This window comes from Cricetulus griseus, assembly GCF_003668045.3.
Source record: "Cricetulus griseus strain 17A/GY chromosome 1 unlocalized genomic scaffold, alternate assembly CriGri-PICRH-1.0 chr1_1, whole genome shotgun sequence".
In the NCBI taxonomy this organism is placed as follows: Eukaryota; Metazoa; Chordata; class Mammalia; order Rodentia; family Cricetidae; genus Cricetulus; species Cricetulus griseus.
Genome location: NW_023276807.1, coordinates 76,328,921 through 76,353,448, shown reverse-complemented (window position 1 = coordinate 76,353,448; position 24,528 = coordinate 76,328,921). Strand labels below are relative to the sequence as shown.

The 24,528-nt window shown below is 37.1% G+C and overlaps 1 protein-coding gene across 5 annotated transcripts in view; it reads left to right on the top strand.

Annotated features, from left to right (window-relative positions):
- Asb3 (ankyrin repeat and SOCS box containing 3) overlaps positions 1–24,528 on the top strand; it is an 85,693-nt gene that overhangs the window by 59,269 nt on the left and 1,896 nt on the right. For all 5 annotated transcript variants that reach the window (XM_027387707.2, XM_027387706.2, XM_035453331.1 and 2 more), the window contains 6 exons: positions 775–887; positions 1,423–1,558; positions 5,378–5,555; positions 7,450–7,647; positions 18,039–18,299; positions 23,586–23,716. In XM_027387707.2, coding sequence (XP_027243508.1) covers positions 775–887; positions 1,423–1,558; positions 5,378–5,555; positions 7,450–7,647; positions 18,039–18,299; positions 23,586–23,716 — 1,017 coding nt within the window. The remainder of the gene's footprint in view (positions 1–774; positions 888–1,422; positions 1,559–5,377; positions 5,556–7,449; positions 7,648–18,038; positions 18,300–23,585; positions 23,717–24,528) is intronic.

Here is a 24,528-nt window from a genome sequence, read left to right as displayed (position 1 = left end):
TAGCCTTCAGGGTGGTTGTAGACTTGCTCTGGCCCAAGTCTTGTTATTTAGATAGGAGCCATTCTCCACTGAGGCCAGGACATGTAACAGCTATTAGCTGACATCTAAAAGACAATAGAAATTCTGGGCTGTCTTGAACTTCTGGTAGGGTGGAATAGAGTTCCAAAATATACACCCACCTACCCCCCACTCCCCAGTGTGGCAGGTACCTTACCAACTGAGCTATCACCCCAACCCAGGACTTCTTTTTCTCTATCCTTCATTTTTCTGTAGTTTGAAAATGATATATGTGGATGTAGTTTATTTTAAATCTGAGTGTGTGTGCATGTATGTGGGTAGGGTATGTATAGGGGGCTCAAATGTAAGGACAGAGGAGAATCTTAGGTGTCTCCACCTTGTTTGAATCAGGGTCTCTTGTTCACCCCTGTATACTCCAGGCTGGCTTCTGAGCTTCTGGAGATTTATCCATCTCTGTTTCCCATGTAGCTGTGGGAGTGTTGGGAATCCAGTCCAGGTATACATGGGTTCTAGGTACTTGAACTCTGGTCTTCATACTTGTATGGCAGAGGTATTGCTCACAGAGCCAACTCCCTATCCTAGTATGCAGAAAGGCCTATGCATAGGAAATTGGCCTCAGATGGTTATGTGATAAATGTTTGAAATGATCATAGCATTGTGTATTCCAAGGTGTATAAAATGATGAGAACATCAAGAAGTGTCCAATCCTATAGACATCTTTTGCTAACTGTAATTTTTCTGACTGCTGTGTTTCAGCTGTTGAAAGTGGACAGATAGATGTGCTGAAGCTGTTGCTTCAACATGGAGCTAAAATCACTGGCTTCCATTCTATGTGTGGATGGAATGCTTTGCATAAGGCTTCTTTCCAGGTAATCTCTGAATTTAGTGTTTCATTTTCATGTAAATTATATGTCTTACCCTTTTAAAATGACAGTTCTATACGGGTTTTGCCTTCTACTTGCCTGTGATTTATGATTAGAAAAGGCAGTCTAAATGCTGATGACCATTTTAAATAAGCCAGCTTCTACAGTGACCAGAGCAGCTTTGGGCTGTAGGGATTATCTTAATTTAAAATGTCAGCCACATAGTTATGAAACTATCAGAATCTATGGGGTAAAGAGAAATGGTATATTTTATTGTAATTGCATGTTTAGAAAGCATATTTACTATTACTTGAGTTAGTAATCTAACTTCATAGGACTTTAAGGGTTAAAATTGCTAGAGGTCAGTGTGTTTATATTTAATGGGCTGTGCAGAAGTCTAGGGTAATATGATTAGTCATGTCTTTTCTATTGTTGAAATGAGACACTGCATTTTTTCTTAAAGTTTTTGTTTACTGAGAAGATAAGAAACTAAAAACACAAGAAAGGGGTTTCTTAACTCAAAATTCATATGTGTACTTAGGGAAATGCTGAGATTATAGAACTTCTTCTTAAGCATGGAACAGACCTCGAATGCCAGGATGACTTCGGAATCACACCCTTGTTTGTAGCTGCTCAGTATGGGAAGCTCAAGAGCTTGGACATTCTTATTTCATCTGGTAAGAACAGTTTATCTTTGTGCCAGGAGGATCATGGTTTTAACAGTTCCTAGAATGAATAATTCCTGAATCAAATGATGAAATTTATGTAAGTAGCAAATAAAAGTGTACACAGTTGATGTCAGTCCTGGTTATTTTATTAAGTATGTCACCAGCAATGACACACACCCTGCCCACTGATCTGCATAGGAATGTGATGGTCCTGACCAGGTTCCCTGCAGTTAGTTCAGTGACTTTTTTAGGTATACCTACTCTAGGGTTAGTTTATTAGGTGATCATTTTGTATATTAAGCCTTTGAATTGTATGTTTTGTGTGGCATATCTCTTTCCCCAACTCTGTAACGTAACGTCTTCTGACCAGAAGGACTCACCATAGAAAGTCTTTTCAGGGTGTGTGCTCTGGCAGAGCCAAGCTGAGAAACCATGGGTAGTCAGAGGAGGGACATGTCACCAGTTTTGCTGACTGGCCTACATAGTGAATAATTCTACCCGGAGGACCGAGAGAGACCCAGTCTCAAAAAAATAGAAGCAAAACAAAAAGAAAATAACCCTCCAAATAGACCAAAGCTTACCGAAAAAACAGGGCATAGTGAAGGCGGGGTTTAAATGAGTTCACCAGACCCAAGGTAAATGATAAATAGGTGTTTTATTAGGGAAGAACTTACACAGATAAGAGTAAATAACTGAAAGACCCCTGGAGGCTCAGGCCCCCAGGATCTCCATCCAGGACCACAGCCAACCCCAATCACCAGGCTGAGTCGGAAAGCTGGATGCAAACAGCATGAGGCTTTATTGTAGTTGTTTAACGAGCTAACCCCATGTTAGCTCAGGCCTTTCATTCATCCTTTCATCCATCCACAATGGCGGATGGCTAGGAAAGATGCTGCAAAGCCATGGCATAGAGCTCTTATAGGGCAGCGTAAGGGGAGTGTCTAGGGATACACACAGGCTCAGAATTGGTGTGTCTCCAGGCTTGGAGGGTTTGCCCTGTGTTGATTGGTCAACTGGTTGTTATGGTCCATAGGCCCTCCCAGGGTGGTTGCTATGCTCTGCACATCATTGCTGTGTACTTGTCCATAAAGCACACCCAGAGCGGTAAAGCATAGCACCACCAGCTAACTTCTGATTGGTTCCTTGCCATGAGGCAGGCGTCTGACCTCCTAGTGACCAAGGCAAGGTCAGGCAAGCACGTGCTAGGCTGTTATGGCTGCCAAAATGGGGAGCTGGTCCCGTCAATAACCACCATGGCCTTCCTGCTCCAGAAGATGCAGTCTCCATGACCCAAGAGAACATACGCCTGTCGCTCTCCTACCTTAAAGGGTTCATATCTGTACCTAAAACCATGCCCAAAGGATGTGGGCACTGCTACAAGTTCACTGGCAAGGCAAGATGCCACAACAGCATGTTTTTTTTTTTATTTCTTTTCTTTTTTTTTTTTTTTTTAGAAATCTTTATATAAAGTCAAGAAAGGAACCTTCATTAAGTTTGAGGTGAAAGGTATCTGAGAAATTATGAACCTGTATCATAAGTAATTCCTAAATTCTTGAAATGATGCATTTTCCTGTTACGAACATCAGACTCTGGGTGATAAGTGATGGCCAGAGACCTAGAAAGTAATATTTTTTGGCACAATCAGGGCATGTTTATACCTGTACCTTTGCTTTTAATTTTTTTCTTCTCTGTAAACTTATAAATAGTAATTTTTATATAATTAAAAGGTATAAAGATCTGTTCGTTATGTAACTCACTCCTAATAATGACTTCTAGTGTCTGTTATTTTTTAAACTTTTTCAATTGTAGTCTTAGAGGAACTGATTCCTTATTATTTCTGATACTCTGAAGTTGTCACTCAAACTAGAAGGTTGATTTTTTTAAAAAGCAAGTCTTACTGTTGACTCTTTTCTCAGTGATTGTGTTTATGTCTCTGAAGCTGACCCCAGAAGAGCCACCGAAGTCAAGATGATTCTAGTTGCCTAGCATGTTTTCGATTGCAATTCATGAAGGTTCCACACCGTCTTTAATTTATTTACCCCATGTAGCTTGTTCAAGATGTACTTATGTAAGATTATGTTGAATAAAAGATAGTTAATTTTCCCTGATGTCTTATGGTATTTATACTGAGATCTATTTAAGAAATGTAAAAATTAGCACTACCATGTGATAGTGAAAGTCTTAACAGAATTACTATGTTATTTGCTGACAATATTAGGGAAATCTGCTATTTTTCAAAAGTTTCACAAGAAGTAAGCTCATTTTCAACCTTTTCAAATCATTTTGTTTGTGTGTTTTTTACTTATGGAAACAGGATCTCACCATGTAGTTTTGCTATACTGAAAGTCACTATGTTGACCAAGCTGACCTTTTGTTTGTTTGTGTTTTTTTTTTAAAGATTTATTTATTTATTATGTATACAGTGTTCTGTCTGCATGTACCCAGGCCAGAAGAGGGCACCAGATCTCATTACAGATGGTTGTGAGCCACCATATGGTTTCTGGGAATCGAACTCAGGACCTCTGGAAGAACAACCAGTGCTCTTAACCACTGAGCCATCTCTCCAGCCCCTGTTTGTTTGTTTGTTTTTAAGACAGGGTTTCTGTGTGTTGCACTGGCTGTCCTGGAAGTAGATCTGTAGACTAGGCTGACCTTGAGCTCACAAAAATTGCTTGCCTCTGCCTCTCAAGTGCTGGAATTAAAGATACACACCACCATTGCCCAGCTCAAACTGACCTTTAACTAACAGAGATCTGCTTGCCTCTGCCTCCCAAGCATTGGGATTAAAGGTGTGTGCCACCATGTCTGGCTGACTTTTCAAATCTGTGTTTAGTAGTATTAAGATAACAGAGTTTTTATTTTAAAATCTGCTCAGATACATTAAAAAAATATTGTTCCCATTTATTGTTTGTTTTACTATACAATACTCATAAAGGAAGAAAAGTAAGACTGATCAAAATAGTTTTTAGTTGTAGATTCCATGTATGTCAGTCATATATACTGGTAATTTCTCTCTTAAATCTTAGTCTAAAATCAATGTTGACATCCATAAAATTTCATAACGTATGCTTTCCTGGGAATTATCATCCATGTTATTTATATTTATTCTTTCTTTCTTTATTTTTTTTTAAGTCAGGTTAGCCTCAAACTCAAAAGTCTTTTTTCTCAAACTCCAAGAGCTGGAATTATAGGCCTTTATCACCACTTCTAGCCTCTTTTCCTCCTAAAATGTTTATACTTTGGGGCTTGAGAGATGACTCAGTGGCTAAGACCATTGCTGCCCTTGCAGAAGGGTGGAATTTAGATCCAGCACTCATGTTAGGTAGACTCACTATGAACTCCAGCTCCAAAAGAATCTGACGCCCCCTTCTGGCCTTCATGGATATTTGCATGCACATGCACGCACATGCACTGATGTGCGTATACACACACACACACACACACACACACACACACACACACACACACACACACCCACCCACCCCATGATGGACTGTAAAATAAATCTTAAAAAAAAATATTTGTGCTTTGAAACCAAAGTGCTTGCTAGAAGAGGGATTGGAATAAGTACCCTTCATTGAATATGATTTTTTTTAAAAAATGAATTCTATAATGTGATCATTTGTGTTCTTACTGATGGAGACCAAAAACAATTTAAATAATTGTCAACAGGTTAATAAAATAAGTATATTTTCCCCAACAGCATCCACTAAGGGTGAAAGCTGATGTACTATGAAAGCCTTTATGGCAGTTTGAAATATATGTTATTGTGTTAGTTTTTTAAAACACCTATGAGGATTATTGGTTAAATGTTTTGTTTTGTGTTAGGTGCAAATATCAATTGTCAAGCCTTGGACAAAGCTACTCCCTTGTTTATTGCTGCACAAGAGGGTCATATAAAATGTGTGGAACTTTTGCTGTCCAGTGGGGCAGATCCTGATCTTTACTGTAATGAAGACAATTGGCAGTTGCCTATTCATGCCGCTGCACAAATGGGCCATGCAAAGTAAGTGCTCAAAATAGAATAAAAATGGTTTCAGAAGGAAAAGCAAATAAAGGGTGGATCTGAGCCACCCTAAATTTACTCTTCACTTCCCCCAGGCTGTTTTCATCTCCTCCATTCCTCCAAATTTTCCATTTCCCCATTTTGAGGAAGAATGGCTAGAGATGGAGTAGGTACCAGAGCTTTCTCAGGATTTCTTCAGCTAATAGCCATCCTTTCCTTTTCCTCCTGGTTATATCCCAAGCATCTTCAACTAGCAGTGTGATGGGCTTAGTCACTAATTGCACTATCTCCCTTTCTTCCTTTTGTGTGTGATGAGTAGTCCTTCTTATCCTCACCCCTTTATTAGACTTGTTACCTAATCTCACCCCCAGCCTGATATTATCTCCTGCTTGTTACTGTTAGATGTCCATAGGGAATTGCTGGTATACTTTGGAGAGAATATATGAGGAGTATGGGAATTCTATAGTTAGTGGCCTGGTTATGTTAGTGAGAATAAGGCTTCCTTCTATAAGTCACTGTGGACAGATTTAAAAACCATGTTTGCAGTAAGGGTCATCATTCTACAATAGTACTTTCTGTAGATATCAGTAGTGTTGTTCATTATGTTTGGACAATAAGCTGGCTGTTTTGTTGCTAGGCAGCATGTGTCTTCAGAGTCTTGTGACAGTATACTTTTTCTAGCTCATCTTTAAAACTTAGACACATTTATTATATTTAAGAGGTATCATGCAGATTTTTAAATACAATATTTGGTTTCAACGTTTGATATTTCTTCTACTTGCGTTTTTTTTTTTTTTTTTTTTTGGAGACAGGGTTTCTCGGTGTAACTTTGGAGCCTATCCTGGCACTCGCTCTGGAGACCAGGCTGGTCTTGAACTCACAGAGATCTGCCTGCCTCTGCCTCCCGAGTGCTGGGATTAAAAGCATGCGCCACCACCGCCTAACATTCTACTTGCTCTTTAAAATGTATGATTAGTTATTTGAGACTTTCATAGATGTTTTGAACACATTCATGTTCCTTCTCTAGGTTTTCCCAGGTCCACAAACAGTTTTGTATCCTATACAAAAGAAGTTTAAATCAGTTTCCTCTGATTGTTCATTATTTGTTTAGAAAAATCTTTAAACAGGTATACCTAGCTTTAAATTGACACCAAAACTCCCATAGGAATTTGTGCTTAATTGTGTCCAATTTTGAGAATTCTGTTGCCACTGATTTCATCCGTAGCCTGCTGCAAAGGTAATCCATCTGTGGTTTTAGCTGGTCTCCAGTGTTATTTTAGGTCTGTTTTATGGAGGGAAAAGCAGCTACTTCTTTATAAATATACCTCAGATGTTAATGATTACATTTTTTTCTGAGAATGCAGTATTTTACTATAGATTTAAATTTCTTCTGATTACAAATATAATTTCTCATTTCATTGTCACTAACCATCTTTAAATATTCTTATGAAACCAATTAGTATCTAAGAAGGAAAATACTTCATTTTATTTTTTGTTACTGTTTGTTTGTTTGTGAAACAGAGCCAGTGCTAGGTAGTTCTGGCTCCCGGAATTTGTTTTGCAGCTGTGGTAGGCCTTCAACTCATGATTATCCTGTTTCAGCCTCTGACTGCTGACTTATAGGTATGTGTTACCACAACTGGTCAATATACATTCCCAGGGCCTCCAGCAGAGTAGGCAAGCACTCTATCTCTGGGCAATATCCCTAGCCCCTATTTCCCAGCCAGTTTATGTTTAATGTAATAAGTATTTAAATAATTTACTAGGTCCTGAAATATTAAACATGAAATTGGATTTGGTAACATAGGTCATGGTGATGGTAAAGCAAATAATAGTGAACAAAGAAAACATTTATTTCCTATATTAAATATTCCTTCCATTTGTGTATTTGAAGGATCTTGGACTTGTTAATACCACTTACTAATCGCACTTGTGACACTGGACCAGACAAAGTGAGCCCTGTTTACTCAGCAGTGTTTGGAGGACGGGAAGAATGCCTGGAAATATTACTGCAGAATGGCTATGCCCCAGATGCACAGATGTGCTTGGTCTTTGGGTTCAATTCCCCTTTGTGTATGGCTTTACAAAAGGAGTAAGTATATTTGCTACATTTTGCTTCTTTTTAATTCCTAATTTACTTTTTTTTTTTTTAGAGTAAAACTTGGTATCCCTGTTAATACTAAGTTGCTAACCTAGAAAAGGCCTGCTACATGATCTGTTGTTTTGCCTAACAGAAGTGAGGCTGATAATTAGTCAGATTGTTTCCCCCCACACACACAGTGTAACAGTGTAACAGTGTTAGGGAATACTTTACATGCATTAATATAAATTCAGGTGTACTCTGATGTCATTTAAATGATTCAAGAATCAAAAGTGGAACTTTCATCAAGTAAGGAAGGCAGTAACTGCTTCGAGTTATTTAAATATAAACCTTTCCATTTATTTTTAATTTTTTAAAGCTTTACAATAAATCCTTGGTTTTCAGATACTATAACATTAACATATTTGTTATGCAGCATTTCTTACTGTACACCATAAGAATTATATTTTAAAAGCCAAATACTCACTTTTATACTCTGCTACAGTTCTGGGAAGTAGAATAAATGAAGAGTTACTGCTCCCTTTTTAAGTGTTTGGCCAATAATTTGATCTTGGGACTCCTACTAAAGTTTTACAATACACATCAGTAGCTGAATGTGGTTGCTGAAACCTTTAATCCCAGCACCCTGGGGTAGAGGAAAGTGGATATCTGTGAGTTCAAGGCCAGCCTTGTCTACATAGTGAGTTTCAGGACAATCAGGGCTATGTAGAGAGAGCTTGTCCTTAAAAAAAAAAAAAAAAAAAAACCAAAACAACAAAAATGACATTAAGAATATGGGGGTGAGAAACAGACCTACAGACAGAACTTACATGGAAAATTTATTGATGGAAGATAAGGGAATAAGGAGAGAGAGAAGAGAGAAACATATTTCATTCTTTTTAATGTCTCAACTCACTTTATCATCACTTAAGCCTTTTTATCCTCAGACCTTCATAACTTTAATTTATACACCTTACATTACCATCTTAGACCTTCCATTTTTAGACCTTTATACCTTCCATTCTCAGACCTTCATAACTTGCTTTTATCCATCGTGTTAGACCTTTCCAGTGGTTACAGGCATTGTAATAATCCAGGCAGACCTGGCCTTGTCCCTTGGGAGCCTGGCACAGTGCCCCTGTGTATGGCAAACTCTGTACACAGGTGTGGAGGTCTCTTTTAAGAGAAAAACTCCGCCTACTCTCTCTCTAAGGAGGCAGCTTTATTTGTCTCTGTCTCTGCCTCTTCTTCTCTCTCTCTTTCTCTCTTCTTTCTCTCCTTATCTTCCACCAATAAATTTTCCATGTAAGTTCTGTTTGTAGGTCTCTGTTTCTCATCCTCCTTATGTCCTTTGCCCACCTTGGTCCCACCTCTTGCTGTATTGTAACAGGTTTACTTACAATTAATTGTGTTCCCATAGAGTTAGGCAGCATAATTCATGCCATTTACAGCATTCAGATAGATGATGTTTAGTGGGAGAAGTTTTACAAAAGCTTACCAGTATTAGTTGAAATTGTAAGGGCAGTCTTCTTTCTCCTTTAACTTCGTCAAAGCTAGTAAATAGCATTAGTTCTCACAATAGTGAGAACTCAAATGGATCATATGAAATGTATCGAGAAAATTGAAACATGGCCCTTATTTGTTAAGGATTTGAAACCTAATGGGGTAATAGCATTTGTATATACTGCATCAGAGATAGGAGGTGAAAAAAAACTACCATCCCCATAAATGTGCACCAGTAAGAATCTGCTTTATATGTGCATGATACTTTACAACCTCTGTGTTGTACTAAAAGGCTAGTGGTTATTAGAAATATGATCATGACTGGGTTACAGCTAAAGACATATTAGGTTATGTTTACATTGTAAACTTTGAAAGCAAACCTTTACACAACTTTACATTTCAGTTATTTACTTTAAAAGAAGTGAGTTGTATATAGGATTAATGTAGTATATATTTGCAAAAATGTTAGAACCAGCTTATTATCATCTTGATCTTTTTTTCTCTTCATCTCCTTCCTCTTTGTTTCTGATCCTTTTCATTCTTGACAACTCCTTTTTGCTGCATCTGATTCTCCATTAGCTCTGTAGGCAGCAGTACTCTTTGCATATTTTTCCTATGGCTTAGTAGCCTTCTTTCCCAGAGGCTGGGTGTCACCTGCCGCAGTGAGTTCCGTATCCTTCCCAGTTTCTTTGCAGCATCACCAGTGAATCAGGCAGGATGTTCTCCTTTGTTTTTTGTGCTGCTCAGCCACAATACAGTTAGGTGATGGGAAAGGTTTCTTTGGGGTCCCTGAACTTTCTTGTTTCCTTCTGGGGAGACAGAGAATTTCCTGTCTCTCATAACAAATCTTGAACACTTTGCAGTATCTTCAAATTTTCCTTGTTTTTTTAGCAGACATGGGCCTTCATCACTCTCAGCACTTCTTAGAAAACTCTAAGGTGCTAACTGAAGCATGCAGGTTCTTCTGTGTTCCTTCCAGCAAGTTTGCACATAGAATACACATAGTAGCAGTTCATCATGTCTTTTGTTCATACTTAATTGTTTTTCCTCATTGAGGCAATCATTCAGTACTCTTCTAGTTTTCACTTATCATGGCACTGTCTCTATGGAGGTCAGTATGCTGCAATAAACATGTATTTAGTAGCATATCTTAAAATATGTATAAATCTAATCTTGAAAGGCAGGCTGCTTATTTTTCTCCTACAGTAATGTGCTACAGTATTTTGTTTGCCACAAGTGGTCATTTGGTCCTTTATTTCCCTTTTCACAAATAGTTCAGGGTTGCATTTTTACTCAGTTTCATTCTCTCCCTCTTTGCTACGGATTGAACCTGATACCTTGAACATACTAGGTAAGCAATCTACTACTGAACTATACCCCCCAAATTGTAGTTTTTAAAAAGAGAATATGGGTTTGGGGGATTAAAATCAGGTCATCATAGACATAGAAAAGCAAACACTTTCCTGATTGAGCGTTCTCATTATTATCCTATAGTTGTACTTTTAAGGAATCCACAGTTGATTTACTTCTTTAAAAAATTATTTTGTATGTGTATGCATGTACCCTGGACCCACATGTGAATATGTGTATGGAGGCCAGACATTGTTGTTGGTTGTTTTCTTGTGGATTTCCATATTAGTTTTTGAGGCAGGGCCTTTCACTGAATAAAGAGCTAGAATGACAACTAGTGAACTCTGGGGATCTGTTTTGTCTCCACCACCTCTCACTCCCTAGCATCGAGGTTAAAGAGTCATTTTGCTGTACCTGGTTCTTAAGTGAGTGCTAGGAATTCACATTCAGGTCATATACTTGCTTGGCAATTACTTTACTGGCTGAATCATCCCTTTAGCCTCACTGGTTTACTTTTTGTATATAAGTTACTCTGTAGAATTTTATGTGTGTAAATTTCAGTGCTATTTTTATTTTTTAAAGACAGGCTCTCATGTATCTCAGCCGGGTCTTGAACTTAACTGTGTAGCCAAGGATGCTAGGATTACAAGTGTGTACCACCATGACTAGCTTTCAGTGCTACTGAATTCTTCATGTGCAGTGTGGGGTCACTTGCCAGCTTCGCTGAAGTAACCCCACTACTGCCTCACTCTTGCTGTCTTGCTAATTACATTTGAAAACTGTAATCAAGCTTAGCATGATGACACAAGCCTGTAATACCAGTATCTGGGAGGTAGAGGCATCAGTATCAGGAGATCAAAGGCATCCTGAGTCACAAAGGAAGTTTGAGGCCAGTCTGTATTACAAGTCATCCTGTTTCAAAAAACCAACCAAACAACCAACCAGAAAATAATAACACTTGTTAATATACAAAAAGGAATTACCCAAAGATTTTGTCACATATACCAAAGTAGGCAGGTGATACGTGTGGTAACTTGGTGAGTGACCCTGTAGGCAGTGGATCCTCCAGCTTACTTTTTCTCTTACTACTTTGCTCTGAGGGAGGGCCCTAATCTGGAGCTGGCTAGTAGCAGTAGTTGCAGCTGCTAAAATCCCAACACAAATGTGTTTTTCCTGTGAGCAATTAGCTAATTATAACCTAAAGGCAAATACTACGTAAGGACAGTACTGGAGAGACCTGCTGATTATGCATACAAATTTGCATATTCTTAGGCTCATTGTTAGTTTCAAATGTATGGAAGAATCCCATATTATTGAAAGCAAAATTTAAACTATGACCAAAGCCTCAAGTAAACCCTTGGATCAGGCTCAAAACTGCATAACAAAGACTTTGAGGACAGAAGCAATATTAAGAAATACTGTCAGTTGAAGGTGTAGTAGAAATTGTGGCTTGAACATAGCTGTAATATCTGCCTGCCAAATCAAATGAATTTGCAAAATATAACATTTACCTTGTCTAAGATGCAATCTAAAATTATTAGATATATGAAGAGCCATAGAGTAATCTCAGGAAAAGACAATGAACAGGTGGCAAGCCTGGGATGATCCAGATGTTGGAAAAAGCAAGTAATTAAAAGCAGTTATTACAGCTGTGCTTCATGAAGTAAACACATTTGCAAAACTGAAAAGTAGAAGTTCTCTGAGGAGAAGCTGAGGAGTAAAAACTACAAAATAAAATTAATTGCATGGACTCCAAAACAGAATGGAAGTGACAGAGAAGTCAGCTATCTTGAAGATAAGCTGGTAGAATTGCCCCGGATAGAAGAACAGACTGAATAAGCATTGAAAGAAGTCTAGAGGATAAGATTTAGGAGTAAAGTTTGGAGGATAAGAGTTAGGAGTAGGCAGCGTTACAAAGACCTGAGTTCATGCAGTTGAAGTTAGGACAGGAAAAACCGATCAGTCTAGGGAAAAAAAAAAGAGACGAAATTGTTACAGCCCCAAATGTCTCTCAACTTTAAAAACTTAAAAAGTATATATGTAAGCAGCTCAACAACTCTGGACAAAACAGAGAAAAGGTTCTTAATACAAATCACTGTGAAGCAAAAATAGAAAAGCAGTATGGTGTATATGTTTGGTCACAGACATTTTCTGAAGTACTCTGTAAAGCTAGAAATTAAAAATTAAAGTCTGACTTTGTGGCTTTTGGAAAGGTCTATGAATTATTTCCTTTAGTTGGAACTTATTGAGTGAATTATTGTGTTCTTATAATAGTAAGTTTTAGGTAAGAGAAGTCATTGGAAAATACTAATTGTCAGCCTGTAGAAAATGCCCAGACATCAACATCATCAGTATTGTGGTAGTGTATTCTGGCCTTCTTAATTGACTTTTTGTTGTTTGCTTGGAAGCTACAGCAGTATGTTAAATTTTGGTACATCTTATCTGCATTGTAGGGAATTGAATTAAAGGGCAACCTTTCTCATGTTAACTTATTAGCATGCCCCTGTGCATGTGAAATGAAAGACATTTGATTATTTTGGGAGTTTATATAAAGCTTTGTTGATCAATCAAGAAACTCTAAATTTTCACAATAGGTTTTATTTGAGTATATGGAGAGAATATAATTGGTAGTGTCTGGGGGTGGGGAAGAGGAGGGAAAAACATATAGCTGAAATTTTTTTAAATAAGTACCTTAAGTTGGGCGATCATGTGGCTAAAACATTTATCAAATTTATCAGACTCACCGCTCACAAAAGTAAACATAATTGAATGTAGTTTAACTCAAAAATGACCATGGTATTGTTTTTCCTTGTTAAGAAAAATGAAGCAATGGATTTCTTACATACAATTTTCAGTAAATTAATAACTCAAATTTGGGTCGAATCCCTGATAGCAGGTTCTTGGAAGATAGTGTTTTATGAGATTAACTTGATATTTCAGTGAAATAAGTTTACTTATACAAGTTTTGAGATTTTGTTTTTACAGTAGCAATATATAGTTACAGTAATGTTAATTTGGGATGAAATTATATAAAGATTTAAATAATACTTATTTGATATAGGCATTAATGAGGGGAAGTATTTTCACTTGCATGTTTTCTAGTATTTCTCTGAAATCTATCTGTTCAGTATTTGTGACCTTATACTATTGACCTGCGTGTGCTAACCCTCACCTGGTCTTATAAGTAGTATCAAAGAATGACAAAAGTAATACATAAAAATAGTAGCTCAGCGTTTTTGTTTCCTCAGCTGTTCACTTTAACTTTTTAGTTCAGTGCTATGGGATAATCCTCTGATACACTGTAAAGATTTGTCACTCGAATTGGTTTGGTATAATGTTGATTGGCCAGTAGCCAGACAGGAAGTATAGGTGGGGTAACCGAACTAAGGATGATGAGAAGGGTGGAGTCAGTAGTCACTAGCCAGAAGCAGAGGGAGCAGGAGATGACTGTGCCATGCTAATAAAGGTATCACCACGTGGCAGAGCATAAATAAGAAATATGGGTTAACTTAAAATATAAGCACTAGTTAGTAATAAGCCTGAGCTGTTGACCAAACATTTATAATTTATATTAAGCCCCTGTGTGGAAATTTAGGAAGTGGCTGCCAGGTATTTGGGAACAGGCAGTTGGGACAAGAAACTTCCATTTACAGTTCAGGAGTAATGTTCTGAAACATTTTTGGTGGATACTGGAGAGGATGAATTTCCCTTCTCTCCACTTCATGGCATGGTTTCTTCTGCCACTGAATAGATCCTACAGCAAAAGGAACTTTTCTTCCTTGGGGTTCAGATATTATCAGCTACACTGGTATGAAGCTAGTCCTCTTAAGTTACAGCAGAGTAACTGAGCCTAAAAGAGAAAATGTAAAGAAAGAATGCCTGGGAGTGGGGAAGGAGTAGGGAAATTGAGAGATTGCAAGAACAAATTTGTGCTGTTATTTCTGACCACAGAAGGAAAATATAGTGTAGCTGAGTTTATTTTGTCTATGTATCTCGATGATGATACTGGTTCCTTTTTTTTTTTTTTTTTTTTTTTTGGTTTTTCAAGACAAGGTTTCTCTGTGTAACAAACAGTCCTGGCTGTCCTGGAACTCACTTTGTAGACCAGGCTGGCATCAAACTCACTGAGATCTGCTTGCCTCTGCCTCCTGAGTGCTAGGATTAAAGGTATGCGCCACCAGTGCTGATACTGGCTGCTCTTACCACATTAGGATCATAGAAGTCATTGTGTCAATTCTAGTTTTCTTAAGTGGGTACATTAGACAAAGCTGAATGCTTTCATTTTATTTTTAGCCAATGGCTGAAACCCCATGGCATTTTGATAATTAGCCAATAAGATGGTTAAATATTTTGTTCACTAATTGAACAAATGAATGAAATGTCAGAGATGTTTGTCCATTTCTAAAGTTTAAAGTAAACTTGGTTTCATGTAGAATTTTCTGTTTACTGTACTTTTATGTAAATACCATATTTTTGTCTGTGTCTAAACATCAAACACCATATTGGTGAAAGTAGCCTTCAAATAAGGTTTTTATTTCTCTGGCTTTGGTTTTTAAATCTCTCTCCTTACTCAGATTATTCACCTCCTTAGATTGTTCACTGTCTATGTGATAGCTTTCTCTATATGTCACAGTTAATCCTTGGTGTTTGTTTGTGTCTGCAGGATAGACTTTTCTCCCTCTAGGATATGAAGAGCTTCCCCAATTTTTCATCAGGACTTGCGATAGAAATATGTATTTTAAGGGAAATATATATATTTGTCCATATTATTTATATTTTAACCAAAGGCTACCTAACACTGAGAATTTACTGTGCTCAATGACATGCAATAGTCATGGTCACATATAGAGCACGAAGGTTACTTTCATCTCTAGAGCATGCCTTTGCCTTTGTGTTTGAGCTCTTTTACAGTAACTGTAAAAGATGCTCAGAGTGTGCTGACAATGTTCTATGATTCTTCAGCATTTTTCATACTTGCTGTTTTCTTTGGGAATGGCAATTTTGTTGGAAACTGGAGAGCCTGTCCTGTAGCACTGGCCAGTTTCATAAGCCTTTTGAGAGAGTGCTCTTTCTCCTTTTAACACAGGCTGTGTGAGTATACTAACTGGAAGAAACTTGGGGCTAGTTTATTGATCATTCTTTATAGGACACTAAGAGAAAATGCATTGGATAAAAGTAATTTTATAGTTAAACTTGGAACATGTGAGATTAAGCAGTGTTCTGAGAAATTTTCTTGTGGCATTGTAGGGGGATGAATGGATCTACAAATGTTTGAAGGATCTGGACACTCAGGATAAGTTTATATTTACAATAAATATATCATTGCACCTGTATTTATAGACTTCTAAGGAATTTTATACTCCTGTTTATTACACTTCCCTCAGAGTAATGATTGGACCTATTGCTTTAACTTTAAAGGTACATCTAGAAAGGGTTTAGAGATTGATGAACATTGAGTGTATAATTTGCTTAAAAATAACTTCATCCTACGCCGGGCGTTGGTGGCACACAACTTTAATCCCATCACTCAGGAGGCAGAAGCAGGCGGATCTCTGTGAGTTCGAGACCACTCTGGTCTACAAGAGCTAGTTCCAGGACAGCCTCCAAAGCCACAGAGAAAGCCTGTCTCGAAAAACCAAAATAATAATAATAATAATAATAATAATAATAATAATAATAATAATAATAATAATACAAGAGCTAGTTCCAGGACAGCCTCCAAAGCCACAGAGAAAGCCTGTCTCGAAAAACCAAAATAATAATAATAATAATAATAATAATAACAACAACAACAACAATAACGACGACAACAACTTCATCCTATACTTTGATTTTTCCAGGCTTGTATACAACATAAACTTCCAGTTTTTTTTTTTTTCTTCTCATTAAAGAATCTTTTTTTTCTGTGTGTGTGTGTGTGACAGGGTCTCAATATTTAGCCCTGGCTTACTTGACATTTGCTAAGTAGATCAGGCTGGCTATAACTCACAGAGATCCGCCTGCCTCTGCCGCTCAAGTGTTGGGACTAAAGGTGTGTGCCACCACACTTGTCAAGTTTTATGTATCTTAAGAAGTAGTTGTTCTCACATGACTATAATTTAGACATTTTATATTTATTTAATACAAAAATCTTTATTGTTTCTAGATTTTGTATTATAATTATTGAAAATATGCTAACATTTATATTTCTTTAAAATGACATAATTACAAGTTCAAAGGAGAATAACTTTATCCTTATATAACTTCTTTTTCAGTTTTGTGCACAGTAAACACATGTTTATTATTTTTTGTCAAACTTAACATTATGAACATTTTTAAAAATTGAGCATATAAAACTCAAAATTGCAGTTTTTGATGGCTATAATATGTTATGCTTATTTACCTGATTCTTTGTTGTTGAATGTTTAGAATGTTTCTTTCTAAAGTCTGCTTCAGAGAATACTGCTAGTAACATTTCTACAGATGGATGGCAATTTATTTTGAATTTTATCTTTTGGACACATTTCAAAAGATATTACTGAATAAGAAGCAAAAATTGTTACTACTTATATACACTTTATATTTATTTACATAAGCATATTTAAATATGTATAAATATAAATAAATGTATTTATTACATATGTAGTATTTCATTTATTTATTTTCATAAATACTTGTGTAGTGGCAGAAAAGTGAAGAGTCACTTAGAGTCACACAGTTAGGTGGCTCCAGAGTTTGTTCTCTTTACAACCCTACCTGTGTTGATGGTCTTGTAAAGTGGCTCTTTCAAATGAGGATCACACCTGCTTTCAGTCAATTGTAGTGTAACTATCAGTATTGGGTCTTTTTTAAGCAATAAGTTTAATAGGTAAAAGTGATACATGTGCCGGGTGTTAGTGGTGCACACCTTTAATCCCAGTACTCGGGAGGCAGAGGCAGGCGGATCTCTGTGAATTCGAGGCCAGCCTGGTCTCCAGAGTGAGTGCCAGAATAGGCTCCAAAGCTACACAGAGAAGCCCTGTCTCGAAAAAAACCAAAAAAAAAAAAAAAAAAAAAAGTGATACATACTGTCTTCCATAGAAGTGCTTGATAAGGATGGTTAACTTTAAGAATGAGTGGTATAAGTTAAAGTATGTTCATTAGAAAAGCTTTCCTGTATTATGGGCATGATACATGTTGACCCTATCTAAAAGAATGGAAATTGGCTAAGGCTATATAACATGGAGGTTTCTAGACTGAATTAATCTTCAGGGACTTAACGTGTTGTTCATTAACTTTAAAAAAATTGTAGAACTGCTTTTATTCAAACATTATAGTTTGAACAAAAGGTTTCTTTGTCAAGATACTTAAAAATCTTATAGTTGAAATCATAATGGTGCAGAGGGATTGAGATGTGAAAGTTTTCTTCCTCGTTATTCATTTCAGCTTATTGCATGTAAAAGCCACTGGATGTTCCAACTGCCATTCTTGTTCGCACTTGTAACTGCTATTAACAATTTGTTAAGAAGTATTTGTTGTGTAGAAGTCTAACTTTTAAACTTGTTTGTATTTCATTTTACTTTTTGGTGAAGCTGTGACTGCTTTGGAATTGTGAATATTCTTTTGAAGTATGGAGCCCAGTTAAATGAACTTCACTTGGCATACTGCCTGAAGTATGAGAAGTTTTCCATGTTTTGCTACTTTTTGAAGAAAGTTTGCTTGTCGGCTCCTTGGAATCATATATCTGAATTTATAACTTATGCTGTTAAAGCACAAAAAGAATATAAAAAGTGGTTGCCACATCTCCTGCTTGCTGGATTTGACCCATTGACTCTGCTGTGCAGCAGCTCTTGGTAAGAAATCTTTCTAGTGGGCCTTCCCCATTGGTAATGATATTGCCTCAAACATGCCATCAGTTCTTGAGATCTCTGTCCTAGGAGGAAGAGGAGGAGGGGGAGGAGGAGGAGGAGGAGGAGGGGGAGGAGGGGGGGGTGTGCGTGCGTGCGCACGTGCATATACACTACCATAGCTGTGTTGTGTGAGAGAACTGACCACTATAGCTATGCTGGGGTGAAAGGGTTGAGGCCTACAAACAAAGAAATTGATCTTAAAGTACAGAGGTCTATAAGAAGTTGCTGCAAATGTTTAGGAGAGGTATAGCTTTCAGGGTAGTTTCCTGGGAGACATTTCTTCTACTCTTGGCCATTTGTTGTGCCTCTCTTTTTATTATGGAGACAAAACTTAGTGTTGACCATGCAGTCCTCCTGTGTCACCTTCCTGAGTGTTGGGATTGCAGGTATTTACTACCCTGCTTAACTTTCTTATGCCTTTCTTAATTTGTCGGTGACAGAATGTTTCTGCCTTATAGCAGCTTGTCTTCTGAAGTTTGTCTCCCTTACTACATAATGTTTTTCAAAGTATCTAAAGCTATCTATATTTACTTAGTTGTGGTTGTTCCTCAGGTTAGCCATTTATAAGAGATTGTATGACTGTTAAATCAGGATTCTGTGGTGACAAGATTGTTTGTACCCACTTCCAGCAAAAGTTATTATCTGGGATAGATGCCTGTAGTATAGCATGTGAAAAAACCTCTTCATCTGATAAGTCAAATGAGAAAACAGAACCAAAGTCTCCATTTGAATAGAGAACATGTTATTTTGCAGAATTTTAGTGAAACATCCATTAGCCTCGAAAGAGTCAGTTTCAGGAGAAACATTTCCTATTTGTAAGTTGAGTTTGCATTTCTGTGGACTCTACTTTCTACCCATGACCTCTCTTTATGTGAAGAATGAGCCTTTATTTGATACTGTATCTCACTTTCTCATTACCACTACCTGGAATTTAGGAATTCTCATCAAACTGTCATCTCTCTCTGACACTCTCTTATTCCAGTTACATACTAATGAAGAGAGACTGCTCCCTGGTCAGTGTTTTGGGGAATAAAGTCAGTGCAAAGTGAGATAAACCTTCTGATCCCACTTTCCTAATAACAAGTTGAATCTCTGATTGTACTCTCAACAGATTACTAAAACATTCATAGTTGCCTGTCAAATGCCCTTAGTTGCCATTCTTTTTTATTCTTTATTAATTTGTGCAAAACTCTATGTTTAAGGTAATTGAGTGAAATATAAAGATTATGACAATTCATTGAGACATCTCTTATTTAAAAATTTGCATGTTTGTCAACAGCTCTCCCTCCCCAGAAAATACTTGTGAATGCCATTTATATCTACTAGTAATTAACAGTTATATAAATGCCACTGATGTGTTACTGAATTTCACGATCAGCTCTCCTCTGGGGCTTGCTAGCAGCAGATCTTCTTCACTATTCTAGGAGTCACCTTATAACTGTGATTCAAATCTGACAGAACACAGGGGTAGCTGTGAACAGCCCTAACAATCTGTTCCCCTTTATCCTGATCCCCAGGTGGTGCCTGTCTCCAGGACATCCACTTTTTCCTCGGTCACATTCTTAATGTTCTTCACCTGAAACCATTAACTGACTCCATCTGAATAGCCCAGTACTTTGAACCTTCATATCCTGGAGTTTCCAGGGTGTCCTGTGTGGGTCTCAAATCTTGCTTTAACTTTTTCATACACCCATAGGAATGAAATAGTTCTATTATTTAAGGTCAGAAACTTCCATCCATTGCCAAACATGGGAATTTATGACAAGTTTTCTTGTTCCTTCTTACTCTTAAATTAGGAAAACCTATGGAAGAAAAAGAAGTAAAGGTTTCGTGTTATCCTTTGCTCTCTAGGCAACTGGAGAGTATGGAATTTTGAGTATAGTCCCAAGGTTCCCCAAAATATGCTATTCTTTCCCCATTCAGTGGTCTCCTTATCCCACATATAAGTAGCTGAGAATTTTTGTGGCAATAAGTCCTTGCTGTGTACACTGTCTATTCAATTTGCTGAAATAGGAAAATGTTAAGAACCAAATAAACAATCTAATTATTCAGTTTAGCATTCTTAAATTGAGAATGCCAGTTCATATATTTCACTACTAAAGAATCACTTTATATTTACTAGGGAAATGGACAATGGAAACTTTAACTTTAGAAATGAAAATTCTTAACATAGCCAGATTTTGTTGACTAATCTTTCATTGAAAGGGTAAAGTCAGTTTTTATACTGAATATGATAAATGTTTTACCTTCTTTGATCAAGTTTATATTCAAAGAAATATTGTAGGAGAAAGTCTTCCATAAAGATTCAAATACATCAAAGCAGATTTTGGTTGTTTATTATTATCACATGTAAGTATATTGCTTGATTTAAGCCCTCTTAAAAATGTATCTGTCTGAATAATTAATTGCCGGTTGCAATATAATCTACAGAGTAGAAATATTTCCCAACATGAATGTTAGACTAAGTTCCTCCCTCCCTGCTTGCCTGCATATTTTAATGGGAGAATAGTAGTGAACGCCATTCTATTGATGGACTGTCACTGACTTATGATCCCACAACTGCTCTGTAGAGTGTAATGGCCATTGTAGGCAATAAAAATGCAATCTCAGGGGTATTATCAGTATTGTGAAATAAACTCACCATTGTATTAACAAAAGCTGTTCACAGATTTAATTCTTGTGTTCAAATAACTATAAAAATGACTTTGTGTTCTGTCATAGTGGGACCTAAAGCATATTAAGGTAGAAAAATTAAACCTTTAAAATAGATACAAGGAACCAGATTCAAGTAAACTTTTAGTTCTCACACACCAAGGAGTATATTTTGTCATTTTATTTTCTTTTTTTAAAAAAAAACTTTTTATTTATTTATGTATTTTTTTTTAAGTATCAGTGTTCTGTCTGCATGTATGCCTACATGCCAGAAAAGGGTATCAGATCTCATTACAGATAGTTGTGAGCCACCATGTGTTTGCTGGGAATTGAACTCAGGACCTCTGGATGAGCAGCCAGTGCTCTTAACCTCTGAGCCATCTCTCCAGCCCCCATTTTATTTATTTTCTGATAAGCCTTCATTTTACTGAGAACTAATTTTTTTTTCTTTTGGCAACTGTGCTGTTTTTAGTTTTTCCTTATATGTTTGCATATCAAAGAATTGAGAATTTGGGGGGGTGAGGTGACTCAGCCCATGCCTATATGCCTCATGATAAAAGGGAGCCACCTCCCCCAAGTTATCATACACAGGCGCACATGATTTTTTTTTTAATTGAAAAGCAATTTCTACACTCTAATCAGTATATTTCAAGTATACTTTCAAATACAGAAAACAATTTTTTGAGACAAGTTTAGAGTATCATTTAGTTTCTTTACCGTGTGTGTGTGTGTGTGTGTGTGAGTGTGTGTGTGTGTTGTGTGTGTGTGTGTGTGTGTGTGTGTGTTGGGGGTGCATGTTAATTAGCGTGCATGTGTTTGTGGGGGTCAGGGAACAACCAGGATTCCCTCTGCCCTCCCCTTCTTTTTCTCAATATGCTTCCTAAAGAACCCACAACTGAACTTTACTTCTTGGCTTCTGTTTTTTTCCTTTCTTCAGTTGCTCCCTAGTGGATGCCTGAAGAAATTGTACTTGAAGAGATTTTTTTTTTTTTTTGTAGGAATTGAATGAAAAAAAGAAATAAAAAGAGGACATGACTTCTCCTAAGGAGTTGAGGTTTTTATTACAGATAGAAGAGAGAGCAGAGGCTGAGGCAGAGTCACCTGGGAGAGTCCAGAATGGACATGACCAGCTGACTGAACTGAGTCATGTAAGGGTGGGGAAGGAGGAGAGAGAGGGAGGAAGAGAGGGGAACTAGGAGCTAAGAGGCCAGTGTAGCAAAAAATGGCTGCATTATATAGGGAAGAGAAGCTAGGGGAAGAGGCCCAGCATACTCAGTTGGCTGCAGAGTTTAGGGTAGGTGGAGGGGTATACCAGCCAGGATGTCTCATTAACAGGTTCTGGCAATGCTGAGAGAGGCTAACCAACAGAGTCTGCTTTGATGTGCTAAATAGGCACCTTGGTTAACTATTTGTCTGGTTTGAGAACTGTAATACAGTAGACCTGTTTTTCTTCAAAGGATGTGAGGCTGTCTAGTTGAGCTTAGACAGTAATTTTGTTAGGGTTTTTAATTTTCTTAAAGTTTTGAGTGTAAGTGATGTGAGATCTCCTAGAAGATTCAATACTGAAGTTTTCATATTCTATTAATATTCAGTATTTAATATATTGTAGGCTTTTTGTTTTTTGAGACAGTTTCACTCTGTAGCTTTGGAACTTGTCACTCTGTAGACCAGGATGTCCTGGAACCCACTGAGATCTGCCAGCCTCTGTCTCTCAAGGGCTGGGATTAAAGGTGTACACCACCAACACCTGGCCTATATTGTAGACTTTTAAATTGTGTTTATTATATTCTTGAATATTATTTCTATAAAGTCTGCAGAAATAGTTATGTGTTATGTAAAGAATTTAGACCTTTAAGTAGTGAAAGTGTTTTAGAAATCGGGACTTACTTTAAACTATTGTTCTATTTATTAGTTTTCAAGAATTTCTAACACTTAGGAAAGGCTCTACTGGGCAGATTGGTGGAGAATCCTGAGTTTTGAAAGAAGAGAGGAAGAACTATTAGTATGGAACTCATGTTTCCATTCTTAAAGCTGAATGTTATGGTGGATCACCCTTTAGGGCTGAATCTATAAAGAGGAAAGTTCTTAGAACAGCTGCACAAATCCTTGGGAATGATATGGAGGTGGGGCTGGAGTGTTGGAGAGTCGTCTCTCTTGTATACTCAGCTTATTGGTGAATGCAGGTATTTAAGCTTTATCCTTTCTGTGTCATTCTTTGTCTATAGGGATGGCCAGACTAAATTTGCAAGAGAGCTTAGTTGGGAAGAAATAATGGCAAGTTCACCCAAGACATTGGTGCTTCCAATTTGAAAGAAGGAGCCTGCTCTTCATGAGAGTAGGCATTCCTTGTGAGGCCTTAGAGAGCTGCACACAGAGTTTAGTTTATTTCTAGGAGTATCTTATATTATTATTGTTGGCCTAACTTGCCATAGTTTTATGGATACTTTCCATGGTTTTGTTTTAGTTAATTTTCATCAAGTTCTTGTAAAAATAGGAGTGTGATATTTGCTTCTAGTACTAGCCCTAGATATGTTAATATTTTGCTTTTGATGGCCTGTTAACATGTTGTTAATACAGGGTTGACTCAGTCAGTGATGACATCCTTATATTTACTTTGGAATTTTCTAATTGGAAGAGACTTCCACCAGCTGTTGAAAAGATTATCTCTGCTCGTGCAAACTCTTCTTGGGCTCTTCCGCAGCATATGGGTAAGACAGTACAGATTCAAACGCACTTCCCTTTTCCTTCTCGTGGTTCTCCTGCTATGTTGAAATGTTTTGTGGATTTGCTAGCAAACATATAGTAAATTAGGCATATATTTATTTCCTTACATGTGGAAGGATAGGGAAAAGATAGTAATTTTCTCTGAGAATTGTGTCTGTTCATAAGTTTAGCCTACAGATCTTATAGAGAGCAGATAGTTGTTTTTATTCAGTGATATCCTTTTGCTGTTATAAGGATATATAAGCAAAAAATATTTAGTTTGTGTTCATAAGAATGCTGAACTTAATTTTTCTTTACAAATTTTTGTAGGCTTGTGTTCTCACTATAACATGTTATCAACTCTAAAAGGGAATATTAACATCTTTTATTTGCACCTGTCTCTAGTGATAGTTTATCAACCTGTTGGTATACCCTGTGAGCTGGTGAAAATTTTGTGAACTGGTTGTTTTGTTGTTGCTTTTTTTTTTTTTTTTTGAGAGAGTCTTTCTCTGTAGCCCAGGCTGGCCTAAAACTCTTGGTCTTCCTGCCTCAACTTTTTTATGTGCTAAGAATACAAGTGTATGTTACTAGTCCTGGTGATTGATGTTTAACTGACTATTCTAAAACAAATTTTTAAAAACTTACTGTACTTATTATAGTTTTTTTCATATTTCTTAATTTAAATAAAAAACAATCTTACTTTACATACCAATCCCAGTTCCTTCTCTCTCCCATCCTCCCATACCCTCAACTAGCCCCCCATCCACTCCCCAGGCCTCACCATCCCATGAGGGATCTTAAAAGTCTGTCACATCAT